Source organism: Pan paniscus, chromosome 14 (assembly GCF_029289425.2).
Source record: "Pan paniscus chromosome 14, NHGRI_mPanPan1-v2.0_pri, whole genome shotgun sequence".
NCBI lineage: Eukaryota > Metazoa > Chordata > Mammalia > Primates > Hominidae > Pan > Pan paniscus.
In genome coordinates, this window is record NC_073263.2 from 114,599,680 (window position 1) to 114,625,281 (window position 25,602).

The following is a 25,602-nucleotide window of genomic DNA, read 5'->3' on the forward strand; positions in this document are numbered from 1 at the left end:
CACGTGGCTGCCGCTGACCCTCGCCCCTTGCAGGTACGTCAGGGACCCGACCACTGGCAAGGAGGGCTGGGTGCCGGCCAGCAGCCTGTCCGTCCAGCTCGGCCCGTCCGGCTCGGCCCAGTGCCTGAGCAGCTCAGGTAAGGCCCACGTGCCCCGAGCCCACCCGTGACGCTGCCGAGGGCCCGTGCGAGGAAGCTGCTCCGTGTGTGCCCGGCAGAGCAGACGCCGAAGCCTGTCCCCGCCTGATCTCCCCGCAGAGTCGAGCCCGGGGTCGGCCGTGCTGAGCAACTCGTCCAGCTGCAGCGAGGGCGGCCAGGCCCCCTTCTCCGACCTGCAGGGGTAGCGCCGCGCAGTCTCGGCGCCGGAGACCCGCGCGCTGTCTGGGGCTGCCGCTGCGAGGGCTGGTGTGGCGTGGGGAGGGCGCAGTGCCCCCGGACGCCCCCCGAGGAAGGGGCACCTCACCGCCCCGACCCAGAGCGCCTGGCCGTGCGGGCTGCAGAGGACCCCTCCAGGGCAGAGGCAGGTTCCACGGAAGACCCCGGCCCGCTGGGGCTTCCCCGGAGACTCCAGAGCCCACAGAGGAGGGGCCGCAGGGAACAGCCCCGGGCAGGAGGCGCCGGGCAGCGGCATCTCCTCCTGGCTCCACCGTGCTGCTTCTGCCTCTGGACGGTGCTTTCAGGGGACGCGCGGACCGTGGTGGAGCTGCTTCCGGAGAAGTGGAGGATCCTCTGGCCAACGGCCTGAGGAGAGCGGGGCACGGGGTCTCTATCTTTTACAAGTTTTAGGATTTTTTTAAGCAGGGATCAATCCCGTGGCCATTTTTTGTGGTACTTTGGCCTCAATTCTTTACCAGGAATCACTGTGTTTACATGAAATGACAATTTGATACTGTATTTGATAGAAAACTATTTTTTTGTTACCGGGGTTTACATAGAAGCACGTTGTTTATACCACTAAATGACTTTGGGGGGGCTCTCCCATGGAAACGGATGGCACTCCCTGAAGCTCCCTGGTCACAGGTGGATGAAAACGTGTCCGTGGGTGACATCAGGTGGTGTCTCCACCACCAAAAGCAGTTAGAAGCCAAGGAGATTCCTTTATCTACCTAGGGTTCATTTTCAAAAGAAAATTTAAACTATAATTTAAACAATTAACGTTCTTTTCTACAAAAAAAATGCAGGGACTTGATTTTTTTTAAAGAGCTTCACTGAATTAGGATATTTTTAATGCTTTTTAAAGAAAATACAAAGATGCAGTTTCTGCAGGGTGTGGCGTGGACCAGTGCTGCTGACCATAGCTCAGAGAGCCCTGCCCCTGCCTCACTGCACTGCAGCCTCCTCGGAGGCCGCACCTCCACTCCACTCCCCACGCGCCCCCTGCCTCCCACCCAGGTCCACCTGCCACCTGGTGACCACCTTGAGTACAGAAGTGAAAGTGGGGAGAGTATTTTATTCAAGTCACAGCAGAACTGGAAAAAAACTCTTCTGTTTTACCAACTTCTTGTGTTTCAGAAACATATTCTGTTCAAAACTTTTGAAGCCCTTTCGGCGTCTAGTCTGCAGATGTTTTTGTATGTGTGCATCTCTGACCATGTGTGTACATATGTGTCTTGCTGGAAAGGACATATTCGCTGTCCCCGTGCTGCTGGGAGGGCCGCCTCACAGCCTCATGGTTCCCAGCCCCAGCACAGTGGAGGCAGGCGTGGCTGCATTCCCCTCACGCTACCCTCCCAGCGGCTTGTAGCCGTCACTGGCCAGACCTCCAGGATGCGGAATCAAATAGGAAGCATGCAGAGACTCGGCAGCTTTTCCTCTGATGTGTAAGTTATTTGGAATGCGTGCTGTGTCCCGCGATGTCCCTGATGTACTGTGCAGGCGCGGTGCCTCCGTCTCGTCGCACAGCTGCGCGCCCTTGTGTGACCCTCCCCATAAAGGCACTTTACAGCTTCATGTTTCATCCACTGTCAATTTTTTTAACTGCTGATGTAAATGGAATTTTAAAAGCAGAGTTCTTTATTGTATGGATGACGTTTGAATAAATATCAGCAACTCCTGCCATCTGCCTTTGTCTGTCAAGACACGGAACGTCTCAGCGGTCGGGGTTTCCAGGGCCGCAGTGCACTGTGCTTGCACATGGTAAGTCATTGTTGGGACGGAAAAGAAGCCGGCAGTGGGCAGGGCCCAGCGTGCGGCTCAGGCACCGAGCAACCGCTTTGCTTTCTTCTGTCAGACGGCGATGATGACAAAATAGCAACAAGGTTGTGCGTGTCAGAAACGCAAAGGCAGCAGAGGAAGCGTAGCGGAACCATTACAGAATCACAGTGCAGCCGACACGCTCCAGACCAGAAAAGGGAGCATAAAGAAAGGGTATTGATCCAATAGAAGAAGGGAAGGGTGGAGAAAGGGGAAAGCATGGTTAACAGGAAACAACATGTAACGGAAGAGACAGCCCAGATGTGTCTGGCTCACAACAGACGTGATCATGTTATGCTGGCCTGGAAGAGCATCGGATCAGACGTGACAAGTCACTGCTTAGAGACCATCAAGCAAATTTATATATAGATTGGAGATTTAAAATAAAAGAAGACAGAACAGACAAACACCATAAGAAAGCTGGTGTAGCAGTATCAATGACCTGAAATGGAATTCAGGACAGTTCATAGAGTAAAGGGGGCTGCGTGGCAATCAGGAACTCATAAGCCACTGACTATAAAGCTCAAAACACAGCACAGTTGGCAGTCGGCAGACAGCAATGTTGACTGTCATGAAAAGTGATCCCTGTTTGCCCCTAAACGTAGAGAAATCTGCGTTATTTTCCAGCACACATGGAGCACAAACAAAATATTTGCAAAACAATGGGAAGAGCATTGAAACACTGTTTGGCAATTTAAAAGCTTGTTTCTAACTCACGGGATGCGGGCAGTCTGCTCTCTAGAACTGGACAGCGTGCACAGAGCCACGGGAGGGAGCAGCCACGGCCAGCTCAGATTGGTGTCGACAGCTTAGTGGTGTCTGATTTTATACATGACAAAATAAACGAGTTAACCATTTAAGCCAAAAAAATAAGACCAGCGTAACCCAAAGAAAGTATTTAAATACTTCTGTCAATTAGGACAGTTGAGAAAAGAGAATAACAAAATCAAAAGCAAAACTCAAACTTTGTACCTGAAAAATCTAATAAAACTGACTAATTTATAGAAAACCTAAGAAACTCCATATCAAATAAAAATTTTTAAATATGAGAGAACCATTATGAACACCTTTCTGCCAATATATTTGAAAACAGATAAATAGGATTTATTGTTAGAATTGGTCAAGAAGAAATGAAATACTTGGGTTGATGAATAACAGTTACAGAAATTGCATTGCAATTAAAAAAAAATTACCCCAAACAGATACCAGATCTAGGTGATTTTGTAAGCATACAAACATATTTATAAAAGCTATTTAAAAGAATATAACAAGAGAAAGCAACTCAATAAAGTTATGAATCAAATTTAACCTTGGTACCCAAACCTGACAAAGATTATGTAAGAAAAGAATCAGCTGGGCCAGGTGGCTCACATCTGTTCTTCTAGTACTTTGGGAGGCCGAGGTGGGAGAGTTGTCTGAGACCAGGAGTTTGAGACCAGCCTGGGCAACATTGCAAGACACCATCTCTACATGAAATTTAAAAATTAGCCGGGCATGGTGGCACATACCTGTAGTCCCAGCTACTTGGGAAGCTGAGACCTTACAAGTGAGCCCAGGAGTCCAAGGCTGCAGTGAGCTATGATGATCATGCCACTGCACTCCAGCCTGGGCAACAGAGCAAGACCCTGTCTCTCAAAATCAACCAAACAAAAAGACAATGTAAGAAAAAATAAAATTATGAAGATGAATGCAAAAATTCCAAATGAAATATAATTAAGTAAAACCCAATTCTGTGTTATAAATAAAGGTAATACTTTCTAAGCAAGTAAATTCATCCCAGGAATGCAAGGGGTAGTATGTTAATATGGCTATAATTTGCCATATTAATGAAGTGAAGGGTAAAATCACCAGCTTAACAAATGCAAAACAATAATTCAATTTTTATTCAACATGTACTTGTCATGTTAGGCCAACTAGGAGAAGAAGAAAATTTCTTTAACTAAATAATATATATCAAACAAAATCTTTGCAGCGAACTTTTGTTTGTTTGTTTGTTTGTTTGTTTTCTGAGACGGAGTCTCGCTCTTTCGCCCAGGCTGGAGTGCAGTGGCACGATCTTGGCTCACTGCAAGCTCTGCCTCCCGGGTTCACACCATTCTCCTGCCTCAGCCTCCCGAGGAGCTGGGACTACAGGCGCCTGCCACCACGCCCGGCTCATTTTTTGTATTTTTAATAGAGACGGGGTTTCACTGCGTTAGCTAGGATGGTCTCGATCTCCTGACCTCGTGATCTGCCACCTCAGCCTCCCAAAGTGCTGGGATTACAGGCGTGAGCCACCGCGCCCGGCTGCAGCAAAAATTTTAAGTACTGAAATCCTTTAGAACCATCCCCATTGGCAGCAGAACTGAACGGGGCCCCACTACTCTCCAGTGCCATTTAGCCGCAGTACTAATGATTACCACCACAAAGAAAAAGGAAACAAGGCCGGCGCGGTGGCTCAGGCCTGTAATTCCAGCACTTTGGGAGGCCGAGGCGGCAGATCACGAGGTCAGGAGATCGAGACCGTCCTGGCTAACTTGGAAAAACCCCGTCTCTATTAAAAATACAAAATTAGCCGGGTGTGGTGGTGCATGCCTGTAATCCCAGCTACTCAGGAGGCTGAGATGGGAGAATCGCCTGATCCCAGGAGGCAGAGGTTGCCGTGAGCCGAGATGTCGCCATTGCACTCCAGCCTGGGCAACAAGAGTGAAACTCCGTCTCAAAAAAAGAAAAAGGAACCAAGGCATGCTAATTGAAAAATAACTTTTCATATCTAGAAAAACCAGGTGAATTCATAAACTATTGAAACTAAGAAGTCCACAAGATCAACCCACAAAAAGTTATTAACATTCCTAGCAATAACAATACTATTTTAACAGCAACCTAAATACTAAAATAAATGTAACAAAAGTTTTGGACAAAATTATGAAACATGATAGAAGGTCATAAAAGAAGGCCTAAATGGGAGATTTTTATGGATGGGACAATTCAGTATCACCAAAGTGTTAACTCTCCCCCAAGTTAATCTGTGTATTTCATCAAAATTCCAACAGAATTCTTTGTGGAATTAGGAAGTTGATTGTAATAAACATAGAAGATAAAGGTCTGAGTATAGCCGTGGTGATTCGGGGAGCAGAGGCAGGAGGGGGAGGGCTCACCTACCAGGCATCTGGATAGATCATAAACCTGTCATCAGTCGTGACAAGGGGGAGAGAGGCTAAACCGGTCGAGCAGAATTCAGATTCCCAGGCAGGGATGTGTGCAGGGATCTGGCTTGTCCTGGGGCTGATCAATCTTTGGCACGGAATGGCCTCTTCAGGAACGGGTGTTATTCGGACAGCTGCCTTTCCATGTGGATGATGGCATAAAAGTATAGCCCCCCCCAAACTTAAGATTAAAACATTATTAGGAGGAAACAGAATATTCTTATTGCCTAGGGCAAGGATAGATTTCTTACAAAAGACAAGCTACACTTTAAGAGATGGACAAAAAGATAAGATGGACAATCTGAGCACATCCCATGGTGAATTTCTCTCCACGCTAAGACCCTGGACAAGGGTGAAAAGCAGGACCAAGGCCCGGAGAAGAAAAATTCTGCTCAAAATCATAACTGTTCAACCTTGCATACATTCTCTCTCTTAAACTGAAAGTTAGCATCCTACAGCACTGGTGTGACACCCGGCAGGCCCGAGGGCTCAGCTGCCTCCAGCTGTGGCCCCAAGAAGGCAAAGCACCCGGGTGGGGTGGAGGGAGCAGCCCCGTGCTCTGCTGGCTGACAGTGGTGCCCAGGCCCAGCTCCCTTCTCTGCACAGACAGCAGAGTTCCGCTTAGCACAGGCTTTTCCTCGCCAGTGCACAACTGTCAGCCATTGGAACTGGCCTGCAAGACAGCTTGCTGTGGCGGCTTTGCAGGCACAGGGCACACAGGCATCCGTGCACGCAGCTCCTCTGTCCTCCCATGCCCCGCACCCTCCGTCACAAGGAAACGCTTGCTTCTAGGATTGCACCAAATAGGATTTGGAACCAATTGGTGCCCAAGCTCAAATCCTGTTAGCGGCTGCCTGTTTCCCTGGCATACATGCGTCCTGCCGAGATGCATTTGGCACCAGGTGGGATGTGCTCACCGGTTCCCAAAACGAGAACACATAGCAGTTTCCCTGGATGTTTGTTCAATACTATTCCCGGGACCTGCCCGTAGATTCCAATTCCTTATGGGTGTGGAAGAGCCTGGAAATTGCGTGTGTGTAGGTGTGTGGCATGTGTATAGGGGTGTGTTTATGTGGTGTGACTTTGGGGTATGAGTGTGGCATGTGTACGGTGTGTGTGTGTGTGGTGTGTGTATGGCGTGAGTTTGGGTTGTGCAAGCGTGGTGCTCATGTACGAGTGTGAGCATGGAGATTCTTTGGTAGGGAAGGAGTCAGGGTCTCCCTCTGTCGCCCAGGCTTGAGTGCAGTGGCGCAATCTCAGCTCATTGCAACCTCTGCCTCCCGGGTTCTCTGTCTCTGGGACCACAGGCATCAACCACCAAGCCCAGCTAATTTTTTTATTTTTTGTCTAGCTTTGGTCTTGCTATGTTGCCCAGGTTGGTCTGGAACTCCTTTCCTCAAGCGATCCTCAGTCCTCAGCCTCCCAAAGTGCTGGGATTACAGGCATGAGCCACCACCCAAGAGATTCTGATGTCACAGACATCTGACTCACACACTCCCTGGACAGCTCACGTGTGCCCACCACCACAGTCAGGGATGGCTGCAGATGAACAAGGTGCTGACGTGGTTTCTGTAGCCCCCAAACAAGCAACTTGCCTTGAGATGACAACCAAAGTTTTCCTGTGTCCTCCACACTCAAGAGTGACTGTGAGGCAGAGGGGCCCAGCCCTTCTTGCAGGCGGGAATGAGTGGATGGGTGGATCAACAGAGGCTGCCACAGGAGAGAGGGAGGCCTGGCCTGGGAACAGAGCTGTGACCGTGCCCTTCCCCAGGGTGGGGGCTGAAGGACCCTCCCATCCTAGTGACAGGGCCACAGCATGTCCAAGGAGGCCTCAGAGGAGGTCCCGGGAGTCCTGGGAGAGCCTGGTTAGCCTCCCTGAAGGGAGGAAGTGGGGTTTTGTGAGAGGGATGGTGCAGCAGCCCCCACACCTGCTGCTCCGTGTGGCCGGGTCCAGCCCCAGGCAAGGTTCCAGGCACGCCCCTGGGACAGACGTGGGAGGGAGACCAGCAGGCAGGGCCCCCTCAGGGAGGTATGGAGCGGGTCCCCGGGGCCAGGTGGAGCCCCTCACACCTGTGTCCTCAAGGACCCACACCAGGACAATGGCCATAGGCGGGCACCTGCAGCCGCCCTGGCCAGCAGTGAGACGGGCAGAGAGCCCAGCCAGATAGCCCGGTTCCTGCCCCCTCCCGCCTGCCCGCACAGAGAGGGCTGCATGCAGGTGAGGGTCCATCACCTGAAGAGCTTCACCAGCCCCCAGGCCATGAGCCGCTGAATCTCTCAGGGGGTTTTGGCGCTTGAGGTTCCCCAGGTCATTCTGCTGCCCAGAGAGGGTTGAGGACCTCTGACCTGGAGCCCCAAAGGGGAAGGGTACCCTAAGACCAGCCAGCCATCTACTCTCAGGTGGGAAAGGGGTAGGGTTTCGATATGGCCCCCTCCCCTCCACGTCCTGAAATTACCTTGGGCTGTGCTGGCCGAGAGCCGCGGGGACCAGATTTGAGCTGGACGTGAGCTTTATTCCAGACCGAGCAGCTACTTTGTAAGCGATCTCCCTGGGATCGATATCATGGAGGGGCACAGATGGGCTTCAGCTGTGCTGGGTGGAAGAGAAAACATGCCCGGTCGGCCCCTCAGCAAGTGCTCTGCTCTCTGGACTGAGATGCAGGTCAGCAGCAAGCAGGGAGGCTTTGGGGGTGCTGGGGGCTGCTTTGAAAGGCACCCCTGAGCTAAGACTTGGCTGGTGGGAAGGAATCACCTCCCTCCCTCCAGCCGTAAAAAGAACTGGACATCAGCTTCCAAAGAAGTCATCAGCAATGCAACTGTTCACATGGAGGATACTCCCTGCTTGAGGGGTCAGACAGGCCTGCTGGGCAACCCAGGAGGCTTGGATGACCGTCTACCCCAGTGTTTTTAGGATGGAAAGTTCCACATTCTGAGAACCCTCAGTCTCTGGGCAACCTGGGGTGGTTAGTCACCACAGCTTGTGGCTTGGGCCCATGACAACAGGTAGAAATGACGTGGACTGCCGCCAGCCGGGCACAGTGGCTCACGCCTGTAATCCCAGCACTTTGGGAGGCTGAGGCATGTGGATCACTTGAGGTCAGGAGTTCGAAACCAGCCTGGTCAACACGGTGAAACCCCATCTCTGCTAAAAAAAAAAAATATATATATATATATATATAAAAATTAGCCAGGCATGGTGACGTGCACCTGTGGTCCCAGCTACTCAGGAGGCTGAGGCACAAGAATCACTTGAACCCGGGAGGTGGAGGTTGCAGTGAGATTGCACCAGTGCACTCTCCAGCCTGGCAACAGAGCAAGACTCTGTCTCAAACAAACAAAACAAAACAAACAAAAAGACGTAAGATGTGGACCGCTGGAGAATGGGGGTGCTGCCTGCAGTCAAAACGGAGTGGGGGTGCCCAGCTCAGGGCCAGAATGATCCTATTCCCGGCACTTCTCAGTGAGGCTCTGTGGCTCACCTAAGAAACCAGCCTCCCTTGCAGGCAACGGCCTAGCTGGCCTGGTCTGGAGGCTCTCTTCAAATATTTACATCCACACCCAAGATACGCTCTTGAGATTTGACTCGCATGATTGCTATGGGACAAGTTTTCATCTGCAGTTTAAATCTGTTTCCCAACTTACATTCCTATATCCTAGGGGTTTGGAATTCTAGATCGTATTTGAAGTGTTGGTGTCACACACACCTTAACACCTGCACGCTGGCAACAAAACCGTCCGCTCTGCAGCACAGCTGGGGTCGCCTGACCTTTCTCCTGTCCCCCCTACTTGAGCTCAGTGGCTGAGCAGCAGGGGATGCATGGCCACTGGCCGGCCAGGTGCAGCTCTCAGCTGGGGTGTTCAGAGGACGCCTCTGTCCTCCCCTCCCCCATCCCTCTGTCACCCTTGGAGGCAGAGAACTTTGCCCGTCAGTCCCATGGGGAATGTCAACAGGCAGGGGCAGCACTGCAGAGATTTCATCATGGTCTCCCAGGCCCTCAGGCTCCTCTGCCTTCTGCTTGGGCTTCAGGGCTGCTTGGCTGCAGGTGCGTCCGGGGAGGTTTTCTCCATAAACTTGGTGGAAGGGCAGTGGGCAAATCCAGGAGCCAGCCCGGGCTTCCCAAACCCCGCCCTTGCTCCGGACACCCCCATCCACCAGGAGGGTTTTCTGGCGGCTCCTGTTCAATTTCTTTCCTTCTAGAAACCAGCATCCAGGCACAGGAGGGGAGGCCCTTCTTGGTGGCCCAGGCTTTGGCGGGATTATTTTTCAAAGAACTTTAGGAGTGGGTGGTGCTTTCCTGGCCCCCATGGGCCCCTGCCTGTGAGGTCGGACAAGCGCAGGGAGTCTGGGGCCTCTCAGAGTGCAGGAAGTGCGCACAGGGTGCTCCCAGGCTGGGGAGCACAGGTAGGGGACGGTGCGTGGGGGATGGCGCCTGGGGCATGGGGGATGGGGTGTGGGAAACGGCATGTGGGGCGTAGGGGATGGGGTGTGGAGGATCGGGGGTGGGGATGGCGTGTGGGGTGTGGGGGATGGGCCGTGGGGGGGTGGGGCCTGGGAAACAGCATGTGGGGGATGAGGGATGGGGCATGGGGTGTGGGGGTGAGGTGTGGAAAAGTGTGTGGGGTGTGGGGGATGGGACGTGGGAAACAGCATGTGGGGTGCAGGGGATGGGGCATGGAGGTGTGGGGGATGGGGCATGGAAAGGGCGTGTGGGGTGCAGGGGATGGGGCATGGAGGTGTGGGGGATGGGGTGTGTGGCGTGTCGGGGATGGGGCATGTGGGGTGTGGGTGATGGGGCATGGAAAGGGCGTGTGGGGTGCAGAGGATGGGGCATGGAGGTGTGGGGGATGGGGCGTGTGGAGTGGGGGATGGGGCATGGAAAGGGTGTGTGGGGTGTGGGGATGGGGTGAGGGGATGGCGTGGGGGGTGGGGCATGGGGATGGCAGGTGTGGCATGGGGATGGGGAGTGGGGGTTGGGGATGGCGAGTGGGGCTGGGGCCTGGGAATGGTGAGTGGGGCATGGGGATGGCGAGTAGGGGGTGTGGCGTGAGGATGGCTAGTGGGGCGTGGGGATGGCGTGTGGGGATGGCGAGTGGGGGGTGGGCTGTGAGGGACAGTGCCTGGGATGTGGGGCTGCAGCCCTAGCTCACAGCATGGCCTTATGACCCCGGCCACCTTCCTGCCCCAGGCGGGGTCGCTGAGGCCTCAGGAGGAGAAAACACGGGACATGCCGTGGAAGCCGGGGCCTCACAGAGGTGAGCAGGGACTGCCACTGGTTTTGTCCCGGGGCCCAGTGGGGGCCAACATCACCTCCTTTGCCTCCCATGGCAAAGAGCCAGCCCGCGGGGTGGCTACCACAGTGCCCCCCAAGGAGGGTGTTCCCTGCTCGAGAGGAAGTGACCGCTCCAGCTTGGCCTTCCCTGGGACTGGGGTGCAGGCGATTTTATCTTCTTTGCTCCATTCTGTTCCTTCCAGATAATCGTGTGTTCTTCATCAGGTTTTCCTCAGTTCTTGAGAGGTTTTCTGATGCAAATCTGCTTTCATCCCAGGGCGGTCACCGGCTCTGCTCACACCAGCCTCCAAGGGTGTGGGTGTCCTAGAAGTGTGGGTGTCCCGGGGGCGTGGGTGTCCCGGGAGCGTGGGTGTCCCGGAAGTGTAGGTGTTCCGGAGGCGAGGGTATCCCAGAAGTGTGAGTGTCCCAGGGGCGTGGGTGTCCAGGGGGCGTGGGTGTCCCGGGGGTGTGGGTGTCCCGGGGGTGTGGGTGTCCCGGGAGCGTCGGTGTCGGGGACTGCAGGGACATGGGCCTCCCCTCCCACTCCTGCCGCCCAGGGCACCTCCTGTGAGGACTCGGAGTCCATGAGTTCCCACCTCCTGGAGCCCGATTCTTTGGTGTCCCCGCCTGCATCCTCAGCCTCCTTCCGACGTGCATCCGACGCCCCCTAGTTCTCTAGGGGCGTCGACGTGTGAAACTGATTTTAAAGAAAACAGGCGGTGGCCTTTCTCTCGGCCCCACGTGGCCCAGGAGCGCTCACTTTCCGTCCCTTCTTCCGCGCTCAGTAACCAATTTAGGCCGCTCCTGCAGAACTCGGGCTCCTGCCCACCGGCCAACAGCGTCCACCTGAGGCCTCGTCCTCCCAGCAAAGGTCGTCCCTCCCGAACGCGCCTCCTGCGGCCTCTCCAGAGCCCCTCCCGCGCGTCCTCTCAGCCCCGCTCGCCTCCTCCCGGGGCCTCCCTCTCCCGCCTGCCCCTACGGCCCGTCTCCCCTCGCGGGCTGAGGCAGGTTCAGGCAGCGCGGCCGCCCCGGGGGGGGTCACTCTTCACTCCACCACCGCGTGGTGCCCACAGCTCACAGCGCTCCCGGGTGACGGTCCCCTCAGCTGTAGGGCGTCCTGAAGAACGGCCTGCTCGGAGCTGAGCGCACGGGGTTGCCTCGCCCTGGGCGTCTTTGGCCCTCACCATGGGCAAAACGGGGGTCCTGTTTGCCTACAAGTAACCGTCGGGGTTACGGAGAGGCCAGGAGCTGCAGCGGGGGGCTCTGCTCTCAGGACCGGCCCCAGGAGGATCCGCGCGAGGTCTGGAGCTCTGAGGGGTCGCAGGGGACAGAGGGGCCCCAAGCGGAGGCGGGGAAGGCGGCAGAAGCCCAGGACCGCCAAGAGCTGGCGAGGAAGCCTGGGGCTCGCTGTCGGGGGAGCCGGGCAGGGGCCGCGCCTCGGACCAGGACGGAGGCCTGGGGAAGGCAGATCTGGCCGCCGGAGACGCGGGGCGGGTGGAGACGAGGGATTTGGATTTCCGCGGGCGGCTGTACGGGGCCAAGGCGGCGCTGGCGCGCGGTTCACGTGGGCCCCAGGGGGGTGCCCAGCACCCGGGCCGCGCCGCCTTCTCCTCGCCGGCATCAACCCCCAGCCTCACATTTACGCGGCGGCGCCCGCAGCCCCCTTCGGCCCAGCTTCCGCGCGTGCCCCTGAGCGCGCCCTCGGGATCAGCTCCTGGAAGCAGAGAGGCCAGGCCGGGAAGGATGGGCGACGGGGGTGACTGACCTGGGAGCACGGCAGGGAGGACACCCAGCCAGACCTGCGAGCAGCGCCGCTCCCCTCCTCCAGGACGGGCGGGAACCTGCGATGCCCCCGCTGCGTGCGGCGGGGCCGTGGGGCGGTCTCCGAGGCACTGGGCGGGGCAAGCGGTGAGCGTTTCACGGAACTCGCATTTCTCAGTCTTCATAACCCAGGAGGAAGCCCACGGCGTCCTGCATAGGCGCCGGCGCGCCAACGCGTTCCTGGAGGAGCTGCGGCCGGGCTCCCTGGAGAGGGAGTGCAAGGAGGAGCAGTGCTCCTTCGAGGAGGCCCGGGAGATCTTCAAGGACCTGGAGAGGACGGTGAGCCCAGCCTCGGGGCGCCCCGCGCCGCTGAGCCTGCAGGCGGCGGTGAACCAGGCCGTGTGGGGCCGCCTGCGTCTCTTTGGCTGTGGCTGTGAGCGGCGAACACGCAGCGGCGCCCGCACGGCGCTTCCTGCGGGGGTCGCTTTCCGCCTGGGGTGACTCCGCTTTCCTGGGCGATGCCCCTCCCTCCCCGTTTCCAGGGACGCCCCCCACGCCCAGGCACACGCTCTCCCTATGCGGCCACACCGCGCATGCCAGTTTTCACATCAGAAAATACGATTTGAAAAGCACACTTAGGGTGTCCCCCTTAACTTCCCAAGGGAGTCCCCCCAATCCCCTAAGGATCCGGGGCAGCCTGCGCATCACAGACGCGCGCGGCTCGCAGAAGGGACGTGCTGAGAAGCTGGCCCGGGGGAGCCGCTCGCGGCCCACAGCATGCCACCAGCGGCACCTCCTCAGGGCACATGTCGGGGAGAAACAACATTTAGGGACCTGGGACTTTCTCCACCTCACACTCACGGGTCACCTCACACTCAAAGATCACCTCAAAGAGGATACCTCACACAGGGCACACTTCACACTCACAGGCCACCTCACACTCACAGGACACCTCACAGAGGTCACCTCACACTCAGGACACCTCACAGAGGTCACCTCACACTCAGGGCGCACTTCAAACAGGTCATTTCACCTCACACTCACAGATCACCTCACACTCACAGGACACCTCACAGAGGTCACCTCACACTCACAGGACACCTCACACTCACAGGACACCTCACAGAGGTCACCTCACACTCACAGGACACCTCACACTCACAGGACACCTCACAGAGGTCACCTCACACTCACAGGACACCTCACAGAGGCCACCTCACACTCACAGGACACCTCACAGAGGTCACCTCACACAGGACACCTCACACTCAGGGCGCACTTCAAACAGGTCATTTCACCTCACACTCACAGATCACCTCACACTCACAGGACACCTCACAGAGGTCACCTCACACTCACAGGACACCTCACAGAGGTCACCTCACACTCACAGGACACCTCACACTCACAGGACACCTCACAGAGGTCACCTCACACTCACAGGACACCTCACAGAGGTCACCTCACACAGGACACCTCACACTCAGGGCGCACTTCAAACAGGTCATTTCACCTCACACTCACAGATCACCTCACACTCACAGATCACCTCTCACAGGACACCTCACACTCACAGGACACCTCACAGAGGTCACCTCACACTCACAGGACACCTCACACTCACAGGACACCTCACAGAGGTCACCTCACACTCACAGGACACCTCACAGAGGTCACCTCACACAGGACACCTCACACTCAGGGCGCACTTCAAACAGGTCATTTCACCTCACACTCACAGATCACCTCACACTCACAGGACACCTCACAGAGGTCACCTCACACTCACAGGACACCTCACAGAGGTCACCTCACACTCACAGGACACCTCACACTCACAGGACACCTCACAGAGGTCACCTCACACTCACAGGACACCTCACAGAGGCCACCTCACACTCACAGGACACCTCACAGAGGTCACCTCACACAGGACACCTCACACTCAGGGCGCACTTCAAACAGGTCATTTCACCTCACACTCACAGATCACCTCACACTCACAGGACACCTCACAGAGGTCACCTCACACTCACAGGACACCTCACAGAGGTCACCTCACACTCACAGGACACCTCACACTCACAGGACACCTCACAGAGGTCACCTCACACTCACAGGACACCTCACAGAGGTCACCTCACACAGGACACCTCACACTCAGGGCGCACTTCAAACAGGTCATTTCACCTCACACTCACAGATCACCTCACACTCACAGATCACCTCTCACAGGACACCTCACACTCACAGGACACCTCACAGAGGTCACCTCACACTCACAGGACACCTCACACAAGACACCTCACACGGGGCACACTTCACACTCACGGGTCACCTCACACTCGACACCTCACACAGCTCACCTCAGTCAGAGGACACCTCACACTCACAGGGCACACTTCACACTCAGGACACCTCACACTCAGGGTGCACTTCAAACAGGTCATTTCACCTCACACAGATCACCTCACTCTCATAGGACACTTCGGACAGGGCACACTTCACACTCACAGGCCACCTCACACTCACAGGACACCTCACAGAGGTCACCTCACACTCACAGGACACCTCACACCCACAGGACACCTCACAGAGGTCACCTCACACTCACAGGACACCTCACACCCACAGGACACCTCACACAAGACACCACACGGGGCACACTTCACACTCACAGGTCACCTCACACTCACAGGACACCTCACAGAGGTCACCTCACACCCACAGGACACCTCACAGAGGTCACCTCACACTCACAGGACACCTCACACTCAGGGTGCACTTCAAACCCACAGGTCATTTCACCTCACACTCACAGGACACCTCACACAAGACACCACACGGGGCACACTTCACACAGGTCACCTCACACTCACAGGACACCTCACAGAGGTCACCTCACACCCACAGGACACCTCACAGAGGTCACCTCACACTCACAGGACACCTCACACCCACAGGACACCTCACAGAGGTCACCTCACACTCACAGGACACCTCACACCCACAGGACACCTCACAGAGGTCACCTCACACAGGACACCTCACACCCACAGGACACCTCACAGAGGTCACCTCACACTCACAGGACACCTCACACAGGACACCTCACAGAGGTCACCTCACACTCACAGGACACCTCACACAAGACACCACACGGGGCACACTTCACACTCATAGGTCACCTCACAGAGGTCACCTCACACCTACAGGACACCTCACAGAGGTCACCTCACACGGGGCACACTTCACACTCACAGGTCACCTCACACCCACAGGACACCTCACACTCATAGGTCACCTCAGTCTTACAGGACAACTCACACTCACAGGTCACCTTACTATCACAGGACACCTCACTCTCACAGGTCACCTCACACAGGTATCTCACTCTCACAGGACACCTCACACAGGGCACACTTCACTCCCACAGGTCACCATACCTCACACAGATCACCTCATACTCACAGATCACTTCATTCTCACAGGATACCTCACACTCAGGGCACACTTCACACTCACAGGTCACACCTCACACAGATCATCTCATTCTCACAGGACACCTCACCCTCACAGGTCACCTTACACTCAGATTATCTCACACTCACAGGTCGCCACACCTCACACTCATAGGATGTCTCACATAGGATGCCTCACACTCACAGAACCACATCTCATATGCACAAGACACCTCACACTCAGGACACCTCATGCTCAAGGAAGCCTCACACTCACAGGAGGTCCAGCTGTCTGAGGCAAAGACTAACGTGACCCTTTCCAGACAAATTGAGGACGGTCGTGCCTAGCATCTTTATACACCTAGTTTTGAAAGCATTTCTCATCTGTTGTATTCTCACAGCACCCCGTGAGTTTAAGTTCAGGTGGCCAACAGTTTCTTCAGCAATCACTTTTTTCCGTGGAGTGCTTTTGCTGTTTGTGGAATATTTTGCATCTGCTACTGCACCCTCTCCCCGTATGTGTGGCCACCCTGTCAGAGGTGGAACTGTGGCTCAGAGCCTGTGTACCTCGTCCCAGGTCCACAGCTCAGCGACAGAAGAGTCAGGGTTGAACCTCGGGTGTTCTGACTTGGGAGCAGGAAATGTGTGGTCACCCATAGTTCCAGATGTCCTGGGGAGGGGCCAAGATTAGAAGAAACCTACCTCAGCTCCAGAGGAAAGTCTGGCTTCCTGAGCCCACCCCGCCAGACCCAGGTCCAAGTCCCCCAACCCCAGTTCATGGTGTGTCCAGTGCTTACCGTTGGGTGCTCTGGTGAAGGTGCATCTCACGAGGCTTCCTCTCTTGTTCCCTCAGAAGCTGTTCTGGATTTCTTACAGTGGTGAGTGGATGATCACCACCAGTCCTGCCTGCAACCCTTCTCCTCAGCGTACTGACACCAGCCCACTCCACAGATGGGGACCAGTGTGCCTCAAGTCCATGCCAGAATGGGGGCTCCTGCAAGGACCAGCTCCAGTCCTATATCTGCTTCTGCCTCCCTGCCTTCGAGGGCCGGAACTGTGAGACGTGTAAGGCCTCACTTTGGGTCGCATATTTGCAGAGGGCCCTGGGGAGCTGGTGGAGGTGGCCTGGCCAACTGGGCTGAAGGATGCACAACCTGGTGGGGTGTGTGGACCGGGCATTCAGGGCTCAGCCCCAGTTGGAAATTGGTCTAGGTGACCTTGAAATCCCTTCCAGTCTGAGGTCTTTGACAGGGACCCAAGGTTCTAATTCTCAGACTCAGTGGCCCCTTGGGCTCCCGGCCCTGGGCAATTCTCAGCCCTCGAGATGGCCCAGCTGAGAGTCCCTGTGTCCCTGTCCCACTTCCACATCCCACCACGCAGGACCGCTTGGTAAACTTCCCCTTCTCTACTTTCCATTACAAAGGTTTGAGGGTTGGTTTTTTTTTTTTTTATCATCTGAATATTAAATTATCACAAAGTTTGAGGCCCCCAACCTCCCTTGGGTTCAGTAATTCACTAGAAGGACTCATAGAACCCACTGAAGTGGATACACTCACAGGTACCGTTTATTACAGCAAAGGATGCAGGCTTAAGTCTGCAGAGGGACCAGGCACAAGCTTCCCCTTGTCCTCTCCCTGTGGGGTCATGTGGACAGTCCTTAATTCTCCCAGAATGACGTGTGACGAGACGTGGGAAGTACTGCCAACTTGGGAAGCTCTACGAGCCCCGGTGTCCAGAGGTTTTATCAGGGCTCAATCACATAGACCCAGCTGACCACCCACATGGCTGACCTCAGTCTCAGCCCCTCCAGAGGCTATGCCGATAGTGCGGCCCAAGGCCCCGCCATACATCACATTGTCAGCTAGACCATCCAGCATGGCTCAAGGCCCAGGTAAACACCAACATTCCCTCAGGCAAGACCTTCCAAGGGCTTAGCGGTCATTTCCCAGGAGCCAAGGCAAAGGCTACCCTTTCTCTGGCACAGCAGCTCATCCTTGACCGCCCAAGACCACATTCTTACACTGAACGAGCTCTCCTGTGCAGCAGCCACTTTCTTCTCTAAGCAGAAGAGAGCCCAGCAAGCTGGAGGAGGCTGAAGAGAGAGGCTTCCTGCTGGTCATCTGGGTCCAGAACACCTGGAGATCTCTGCTCAGCCCTGGTGCCCAGCAGCCCTGGTGTGCATCCTGCAGGGCAGGCCTTCCCGCCGGAGTCCTGGACTTGCTCAGGGCCACTCCCCTTGCCCATGTCAACCAAAGTCGGGCTGCCGGTTCTGCTTCTTCTGTCTGAGCCCATGACCAGTGCTGGGACTAACTGTCCCCAGGCGGGCTCACAGTGGTACAAGGCCAGCTTGGAGAACTGTCTCAGCTCTCTGGTCCTCTCGTCAGTTGGGTCTCTGATTGGAAAGTCCCTTGGACACTTTTACCATCCCCATGGGACTTTCACTTTCCCCCAGGCTCCCATCAGCTGCTCGGAAGAGTGGTCACCCTGGAGGCCACTGCCCACCAGCCAGGCACCCCCCAAATGCAACCGCAGCCAGCACTGCCACCCACTGGCAAGGCTGTTCAGACATGTGGCTCCTCTGATCCACGCCTTGTCGTTTGGATCAGTCCACCGAGCAGGTGGTGCCAAGCTCAGGCTCTGTCACCCACAGCTCAGTGCCACCTTCCAGGCAGAACACCACTGCTGACCCAGGGCATGGCCACCCCGGGGGCTGGCTCTCGCTGACCCCCAGAAGCCCCTCTCAGGGTGTCCCCTTCCTGTCCCCAGACAAGGATGACCAGCTGATCTGCGTGAACGAGAACGGCGGCTGTGAGCAGTACTGCAGTGACCACACGGGCACCAAGCGCTCCTGTCGGTGCCACGAGGGGTACTCTCTGCTGGCAGACGGGGTGTCCTGCACACCCACAGGTGACCAGGCTTCATGTCCCAGTCCCAGATGACACCAGTCCCTGTCCCACTACGGATTATCTTACTGGACAAAAGACGGGTGGGAGTGGCTTCACATCTACTGAGCACTAACTATGCACTGACCAATTGTGAGGCGGGATCTGGGCACCAAGGGTGGCAGAGGCCAGAGCGACAGTGACTAGGATGGGCACCCTGGGGGCAATCCCTGAATGGCCTCAGGCCCCCTGCCAATTCTAGGCAGACCAGGGGAGCCAAGCAAGGCACTATCTCACGTCCAACTCCCACTCGCAGGACCTCTGCCAGGGTTCATGAATCTACTTCGGCACAGCCAATGTCTGTACTGACTGCTGCCCACTCTGCATTCCAAAACTCGTAAAGGCTCCTGGGAAAGTGGGATGTTTCTCCAAACCAGCCTGGAACGGATGGGCTGCACTTCCAAAAGCAGGGACACCCCACACCCACTGTGTCTCAAAGAGGTGGACGTGCCCACCCTGGCCACACAGCCTGGGACTCAGCCTGCCACCTCCTCGGGTTTTCTTTCTGGCCCAAGACCTTGATTGAAGCCGATCAAAACTAAGCATGGGATCAAAACAACACAGTTGTTTGTGACATTGATTCATCTTTAGGTAGAATTTCATTCACCTTTTACTAAAGTCAAGCAACACATCTTCTCCCTGAAAAGTGAGCAGAGGGCGGTTTTAAGACGTAAGCCCTCTGTTTCCTCCAAAACCAGCCCTGACCATTGTCTCCTCAGCCAGCCACTTCTTCAAGGGCCTCTCATGGCCGGGCCCCACCAGTCAGGCCCAGCCGAGGCCCTGCCTTCCACCACCCCTGGGCCCTGGGAGCTCCTGCTCCTGGGGCCTCCCATAGCCTCGGCCTCAGGGCCTCTCAGAGGATGGGTGTTTCTGAATCTTTCCTAGTGGCACGTTCATCCCTCACAAATCTCTGCATCTTTCTGACTTTTGTTTTACACAGTTGAATATCCATGTGGAAAAATACCTATTCTAGAAAACAGAAATGCCAGCAAACCCCAAGGCCGAATTGTGGGGGGCAAGGTGTGCCCCAAAGGGGAGTGTCCATGGCAGGTAAGGCTTCCCCTGGCTTCAGGATTCCAAGCCCTGAGGGTCTTGGAGCCTTTTGAATGTGAACAACAGCTCTGGAAGGGAAAATGGGCAGGTCAGCCCCAAGCCCACCAGGCTCCAAGTCAGCACACCTAGCTCCTCCAGCTCGCGGCACCCCCATGCTTTTAGTGGGGCAAGGAAGGAGAAAAGAAAACGACACTCACTGAGGGTCTACCCTGTGCAGAGAACCCCGCGAGATGCCCCATCCGAGTTGTCACGTCATCCTCACGGTTACTCTTTGAGGTGGGATCTTTGCCTGGTCTTTGCAAAATCAGGAGCATTGGATCAAAGCTATGTGAAGATTCTGTGAGGTGAACAGTGAAATCTCACAGCGACATTTGTATTCTTGGGCCGTGCCCAAGAGCACGTCTCGGCTAGAGAGGGGCACAGCCTCCCAGAGCCAGGTCTGAGCAGCTTTGCCCGGGAGGAATCTGCAAAGACCCCAGGATTTCAGAAAGAAATTGTGCAATGCCAGAGGTCCCTTGGCATGCCCGGCAGGGCGAGTCATCAGAGAAACAATGACAGCAATGTGACTTCCACACCTCCTGTCCCCCCGCCCAGGTCCTGTTGTTGGTGAATGGAGCTCAGTTGTGTGGGGGGACCCTGATCAACACCATCTGGGTGGTCTCCGCGGCCCACTGTTTCGACAAAATCAAGAACTGGAGGAACCTGATCGCGGTGCTGGGTGGGTACCACTCTCCCCTGTCCAACCGCGGTGCTGGGTGGGTGCCACTCTCCCCTGTCCGACCGCGGTGCTGGGTGGGTGCCACTCTCCCCTGTCCGACCGCGGTGCTGGGTGGGTGCCACTCTCCCCTGTCCGACCGCGGTGCTGGGTGGGTGCCACTCTCCCCTGTCCGACCGCGGTGCTGGGTGGGTGCCACTCTCCCCTGTCCGACCGCGGTGCTGGGTGGGTGCCACTCTCCCCTGTCCGACCGCAGCTCTCAAGTGTCTCAGGGGCCGTGGCTCTGGGCTTCGTGCTGTCACTTCCACAGACAGACATCCCCAAAAGGGGAGTGACCATGCTGGGCACAACTGCTGTGGCCACCGTGCTCTCAGCCACTTTCCCATGCCCAAATAAAACGATAAGAGACTGGGGGGTTCTGCCCATCCTGCCTCACTTGACCAAGAGCCCAGAAGAGGATGCGACGCCCAGGGCCTCATGGGACCACCGGCTGGCAGGGGTTCTGCTCACTGGGTTTATGGGTGAGACGAGCACTCCCAGGAGGGCCACTGGGCCGGGAAGAACTGTGGAGAATCGGGGCACGCCCTGTCCTCCCAGCTGCCAGGGCACAGCATCCCTTCCCCACCTCAACACCCAGACCCCAGATTCACCAGTTCACTTATCCCCACACGAGCCACAGGCTGCCACCTGGGGCAGGCTGGCCCCACCTTGGGGTTAGATGCAGGCCCCCTTGCCCCAGAAGGAGACTGCAGCCCCTGCAGACCTAGAAATGGCCACAGCCCATCCCCATGCACCAGGGGGCGAGGTGGCAGGTGGTGGAAAGGGCCTGAGGGGGGCTTCTTCCTTCCAGGCGAGCACGACCTCAGCGAGCACGACGGGGACGAGCAGAGCCGGCGGGTGGCGCAGGTCATCATCCCCAGCACGTACATCCCGGGCACCACCAACCACGACATCGCGCTGCTCCGCCTGCACCAGCCCGTGGTCCTCACTGACCACGTGGTGCCCCTCTGCCTGCCCGAACGGGCATTCTCCGAGAGGACGCTGGCCTTCGTGCGCTTCTCATTGGTCAGCGGCTGGGGTCAGCTGCTGGACCGTGGCGCCACGGCCCTGGAGCTCATGGTCCTCAATGTGCCCCGGCTGATGACCCAGGACTGCCTGCAGCAGTCACGGAAGGTGGGAGACTCCCCAAATATCACGGAGTACATGTTCTGTGCCGGCTACTCAGATGGCAGCAAGGACTCCTGCAAGGGGGACAGTGGAGGCCCACATGCCACCCACTACCGGGGCACGTGGTACCTGACAGGCATCGTCAGCTGGGGCCAGGGCTGCGCATCCGTGGGCCACTTTGGGGTGTACACCCGGGTCTCCCAGTACATCGAGTGGCTGCAAAAGCTCATGCGCTCGGAGCCACGCCCAGGAGTCCTCCTGCGAGCCCCATTTCCCTAGCCCAGCAGCCCTGGCCTGTGGAGAGAAAGCCAAGGCTGCGTAGAACTGTCCTGGCACCAAATCCCATATATTCTTCTGCAGTTCATGGGGTAGAGGAGGGCATGGGAGGGAGGGAGAGGTGGGGAGGGAGACAGAGACAGAAACAGAGATAGAGACAAAGAGACAGAGAGAGACTGAGGGAGAGACTCTGAGGACATGGAGAGAGACTCAAAGAGACTCCAAGATTCAAAGAGACTAATAGAGACACAGAGATGGAATAGAAAAGATGAGAGGCAGAGGCAGACAGGCGCTGGACAGAGGGGCAGGGGAGTGCCAAGGTTGTCCTGGAGGCAGACAGCCCAGCTGAGCCTCCTTACCTCCCTTCAGCCAAGCCCACCTGCACGTGATCTGCTGGCCTCAGGCTGCTGCTCTGCCTTCATTGCTGGAGACAGTAGAGGCATGAACACACATGGATGCACACACACACACGCCAATGCACACACACAGAGATATGCACACACATGGATGCACACACAGATGGTCACACAGAGATACGCAAACACACCGATGCACACGCACATAGAGATATGCACACACAGATGCACACACAGATATACACATGGATGCACGCACACGCCAATGCACGCACACATCAGTGCACACGGATGCACAGAGATATGCACACACCGATGTGCGCACACACACAGATATGCACACACATGGATGAGCACACACACACCAATGCGCACACACACCGATGTACACACACAGATGCACACACAGATGCACACACACCGATGCTGACTCCATGTGTGCTGTCCTCTGAAGGCAATTGTTTAGCTCTCACTTTTCTGGTTCTTATCCATTATCATCCTCACTTCAGACAATTCAGAAGCATCACCATGCATGGCGGCGAATGCCCCCAAACTCTCCCCCAAATGTATTTCTCCCTTCGCTGGGTGCCGGGCTGCACAGACTATTCCCCACCTGCTTCCCAGCTTCACAATAAACAGCTGCGTCTCCTCCGCACACCTGTGGTGCCTGCCACCCACTGGGTTGCCCATGATTCATTTTTGGAGCCCCCGGTGCTCATCCTCTGAGATGCTCTTTTCTTTCACAATTTTCAACATCACTGAAATGAACCCTCACATGGAAGCTATTTTTTAAAAACAAAAGCTGTTTGATAGATGTTTGAGGCTGTAGCTCCCAGGATCCTGTGGAATTGGATGTTCTCTCCCTGCCACAGCCCTTGTCAATGATATTTCACAGAGACCCTGGGAGCACCTGCTCAAGAGTCAGGGACACACACATCACTAAATGCAAGTTCCCAGGCCCTGGCTGCAGTGGGAGGACCTGGCAAGCTGCACTCTTGCTGAGTCCCCAGGGTGGTGGAAGAAGAATGAGAAACACATGAACAGAGAAATGGGGAGCTGACAGACAGTGCCCCCACTCAGACTCCGGCAAGCACGGCTCAGAGAGTGGACTCAATGCCATCCCTGCAGGGCCGTCCTGGGCACCACTGGCACTCACAGCAGCAAGGTGGGCACCAGTGGCACAGCAGCAAGGCAGGCACCAGCAACCCACCTTGGGGGCACTCAGGCATCATCTACTTCAGAGCAGACAGGGTCTGTGAACTACAGCCGTGGGCTGCTTCCAAGGCACCCTGCTCTTGTAAATAAAGTTTTATGGGAACACACCCATATTAGTGTCCATGGAGTGGCCGTGGCAGAGACGTCCAGCTGGACAGACCAGCTGACCCGCCAAGCCCAGCATGGTTAGTGTCAGGACCTCTGCCGAAGATGCTTGCTGACCCTGGCCAGACCCCGGTTCCTAATGCCCCCTAAACGGGACGGGAGCCAGGGGCGGGCCCTGATCCAGGTCAGAGCTGGCTCTGCTTTCTCTTTTGTCCGAGTGACCGTGCCTCAGTTTCCTCATCTGTAAAACAGGAGCCCACCGTGATGCTTATGGTGGGATGAGATCAGCATGGATGGAACAAGGCCCTGGAAGGGCCCATGCCATCGTCATCGACAGCAAAGCCACTCTGCAGACAGATGCTTCAGTGAATTGGTAGAAAATTCTGCAACCAGAATGCCTGGGGCTCCTGAGGGCCTAAGCCCAGCCCAGGGCTCTGGAAGCCGCTCTGACTTCTTGGGAGTGGAAGTTGGCAGGACTCTTCCTGGGAAGAAGCGGAGGGTGGGGATGAGAGGACAGTTCAGGAGCCCACCCAGACCCACAGGAGGAAACTAGGGGAGTCATGCGGGGTCCTGGTGGAGCGCCAGCCTCCCTTCCTGCCAATGGGAAATGCAGGCGCCCACCTCATGGTGCTGCCGGAGGAGGGGGCCCGGGACTCCCCAGAGGCTTCGCTGAAGGGCCTGGGCGCCCCCGAAGGCTACATGTTTCATATGGGACGTGCCACCTGCCACGGCTCAGCTCCAGCGTTCTGTGAGTGGCGAGATAGAATACGGGGAGGCCACTGGCCATGGGCCTGGGACAGGGTGGGATGAGGCGGCAGGCTTGGGCCACCAAAGCCAGCATCACCACCCAGCATTGATGACAAAGACTGCGTGTCTGCCATGAGCATCCTGCTGTTGGTGCACACACCGCATTGGTCTCTCCATACGAACATGCCTAGAGGCGATGTCAGAGGGTGGAGACCAGGAGAGGCAGGAGTCAGACATCTGGTGCCACCAGGAAGGCCCCTCTCAGAGGACCAGGCTGTGCGTGGTGCCCGCCATGGGAGGCCAGCCTGGCGTTGGCATCCAGCATCATCAGTTTGTGCAGTCAGGTGGGGCTCAGTGAGTGCCTCCTGTGTGCCAGGCACAATGACGCACAATGTGTGCACACCAGGCTCATGTGCAGGTGGCTGCGAGACAGGGCGGCCCATCAAGGCAGATGCACCATGAGGCAGTGGCCAGTGCTGTGGGTTTTAGGGGCACTGCTCCCCGGCCACTACGGCATAGCAGGCAGTGATCGCCACACTGGCCAAGGTTTAGACCATTTATTCCAGAGACCCCAGAGGCAAAAAGCCCGGCTGCACCTCCCAGTGACTCCCACAGCCATTGAGCAGAGACGCTCAGGACCTTGTGATGGGAGGTTTCTGCGCTGGAGAACGAGCCCAGAAGCCCTCTCAGCCTCGGAACAGTGTGGCCAGTGGTGGGCAGGTCAGGAGGGGCTTCAGACACAGCCTGTCCCTCCAGATGGTCACGGGAAGGTCACTCCCCACAGAACTACGTTTTGGGGCCATGCGGGCACAGAAGGTTTGGGGGTGGGTGGGGCAGGTGCCAGCCTGGCCTGTGGGAGGCCATGGTGCAGATGCCAAGCCCCCCCGTGACATGAGACCACCTGACACCACCCAGAGAGTGGCTGTGAGCGGAAGGGCCCGCCCAGAAACAAGCAGGGCCTTGGGGCAGAAGTCCTGGGCTCAGATCCCACGCTCACTGCCAGCGGCCTCGGCTCAGGCTTCTGCGCTCTCTAAACTTAGTTTTCTGTTCTGGAAAAATGATGGGGAAAATGATATTTGTATGTGATTGTGAGGACTGAGAGTTAAATGTAAACATCTGGAAACTACAAAATGAGCACGAAATGATGTTTTTATTCT

The 25,602-nt window shown here is 56.3% G+C and overlaps 2 protein-coding genes and 1 long non-coding RNA gene across 22 annotated transcripts in view; 2 read left to right on the forward strand and 1 right to left on the reverse strand.

Moving 5' to 3' along the window:
• The window catches only part of MCF2L (MCF.2 cell line derived transforming sequence like), a 215,475-nt gene extending 213,420 nt beyond the window's left edge, over nt 1-2,055 (forward strand). For 18 of the 19 annotated variants that reach the window (XM_034937032.3, XM_008957474.6, XM_008957475.6 and 15 more), the window contains 2 exons: nt 34-137; nt 258-2,055. In XM_034937032.3, the coding sequence (XP_034792923.1) occupies nt 34-137; nt 258-343 (190 nt within the window). In that variant the 3' untranslated portion in view covers nt 344-2,055. Of the gene's footprint in view, nt 1-33 lie in introns of all 19 variants that reach the window. The other variant, XM_055097034.2, reaches the window with a different exon arrangement.
• On the reverse strand, nt 767-12,922 carry LOC134728813 (uncharacterized). The gene is made up of 2 exons (XR_010109653.1): nt 7,834-12,922; nt 767-7,723 (listed from the first exon to the last, which is right to left on the reverse strand). It is a non-coding gene; the product is annotated as an uncharacterized LOC134728813 (long non-coding RNA).
• On the forward strand, nt 9,342-25,576 carry F7 (coagulation factor VII). Of its 2 annotated transcripts, XM_008957495.6 has the most exons (9): nt 9,342-9,417; nt 10,544-10,630; nt 12,587-12,747; nt 16,723-16,747; nt 16,821-16,934; nt 18,636-18,776; nt 19,752-19,861; nt 20,459-20,582; nt 21,430-25,576. In XM_008957495.6, the coding sequence occupies exons 1-9, from the start codon at nt 9,357-9,359 to the stop codon at nt 22,023-22,025; spliced, it is 1,419 nt and encodes a 472-aa protein (XP_008955743.5). In that variant the 5' UTR covers nt 9,342-9,356; the 3' UTR covers nt 22,026-25,576. The 2 variants fall into 2 exon arrangements, with proteins under 2 accessions (XP_008955743.5, XP_063451951.1); XM_063595881.1 differs by lacking the exons at nt 10,544-10,630; nt 12,587-12,747; nt 16,723-16,747 and having other exon boundaries at nt 9,342-9,420.
• The last annotated feature ends 26 nt before the right edge of the window (nt 25,577-25,602 follow it).

What these genes read in the sequence shown, in the direction of transcription:
- F7 (XM_008957495.6), top strand. Translation starts at nt 9,357, where the DNA reads ATGGTCTCCCAGGCCCTCAGGCTCCTCTGCCTTCTGCTTGGGCTTCAG. An exon ending in GGGCCGGAACTGTGAGACGT is followed by an intron (nt 16,935 to 18,635) that starts GTAAGGCCTCAC and finishes TCCTGTCCCCAG; the next exon opens with ACAAGGATGACCAGCTGATC. An exon ending in GAACCTGATCGCGGTGCTGG is followed by an intron (nt 20,583 to 21,429) that starts GTGGGTACCACT and finishes TCTTCCTTCCAG; the next exon opens with GCGAGCACGACCTCAGCGAG.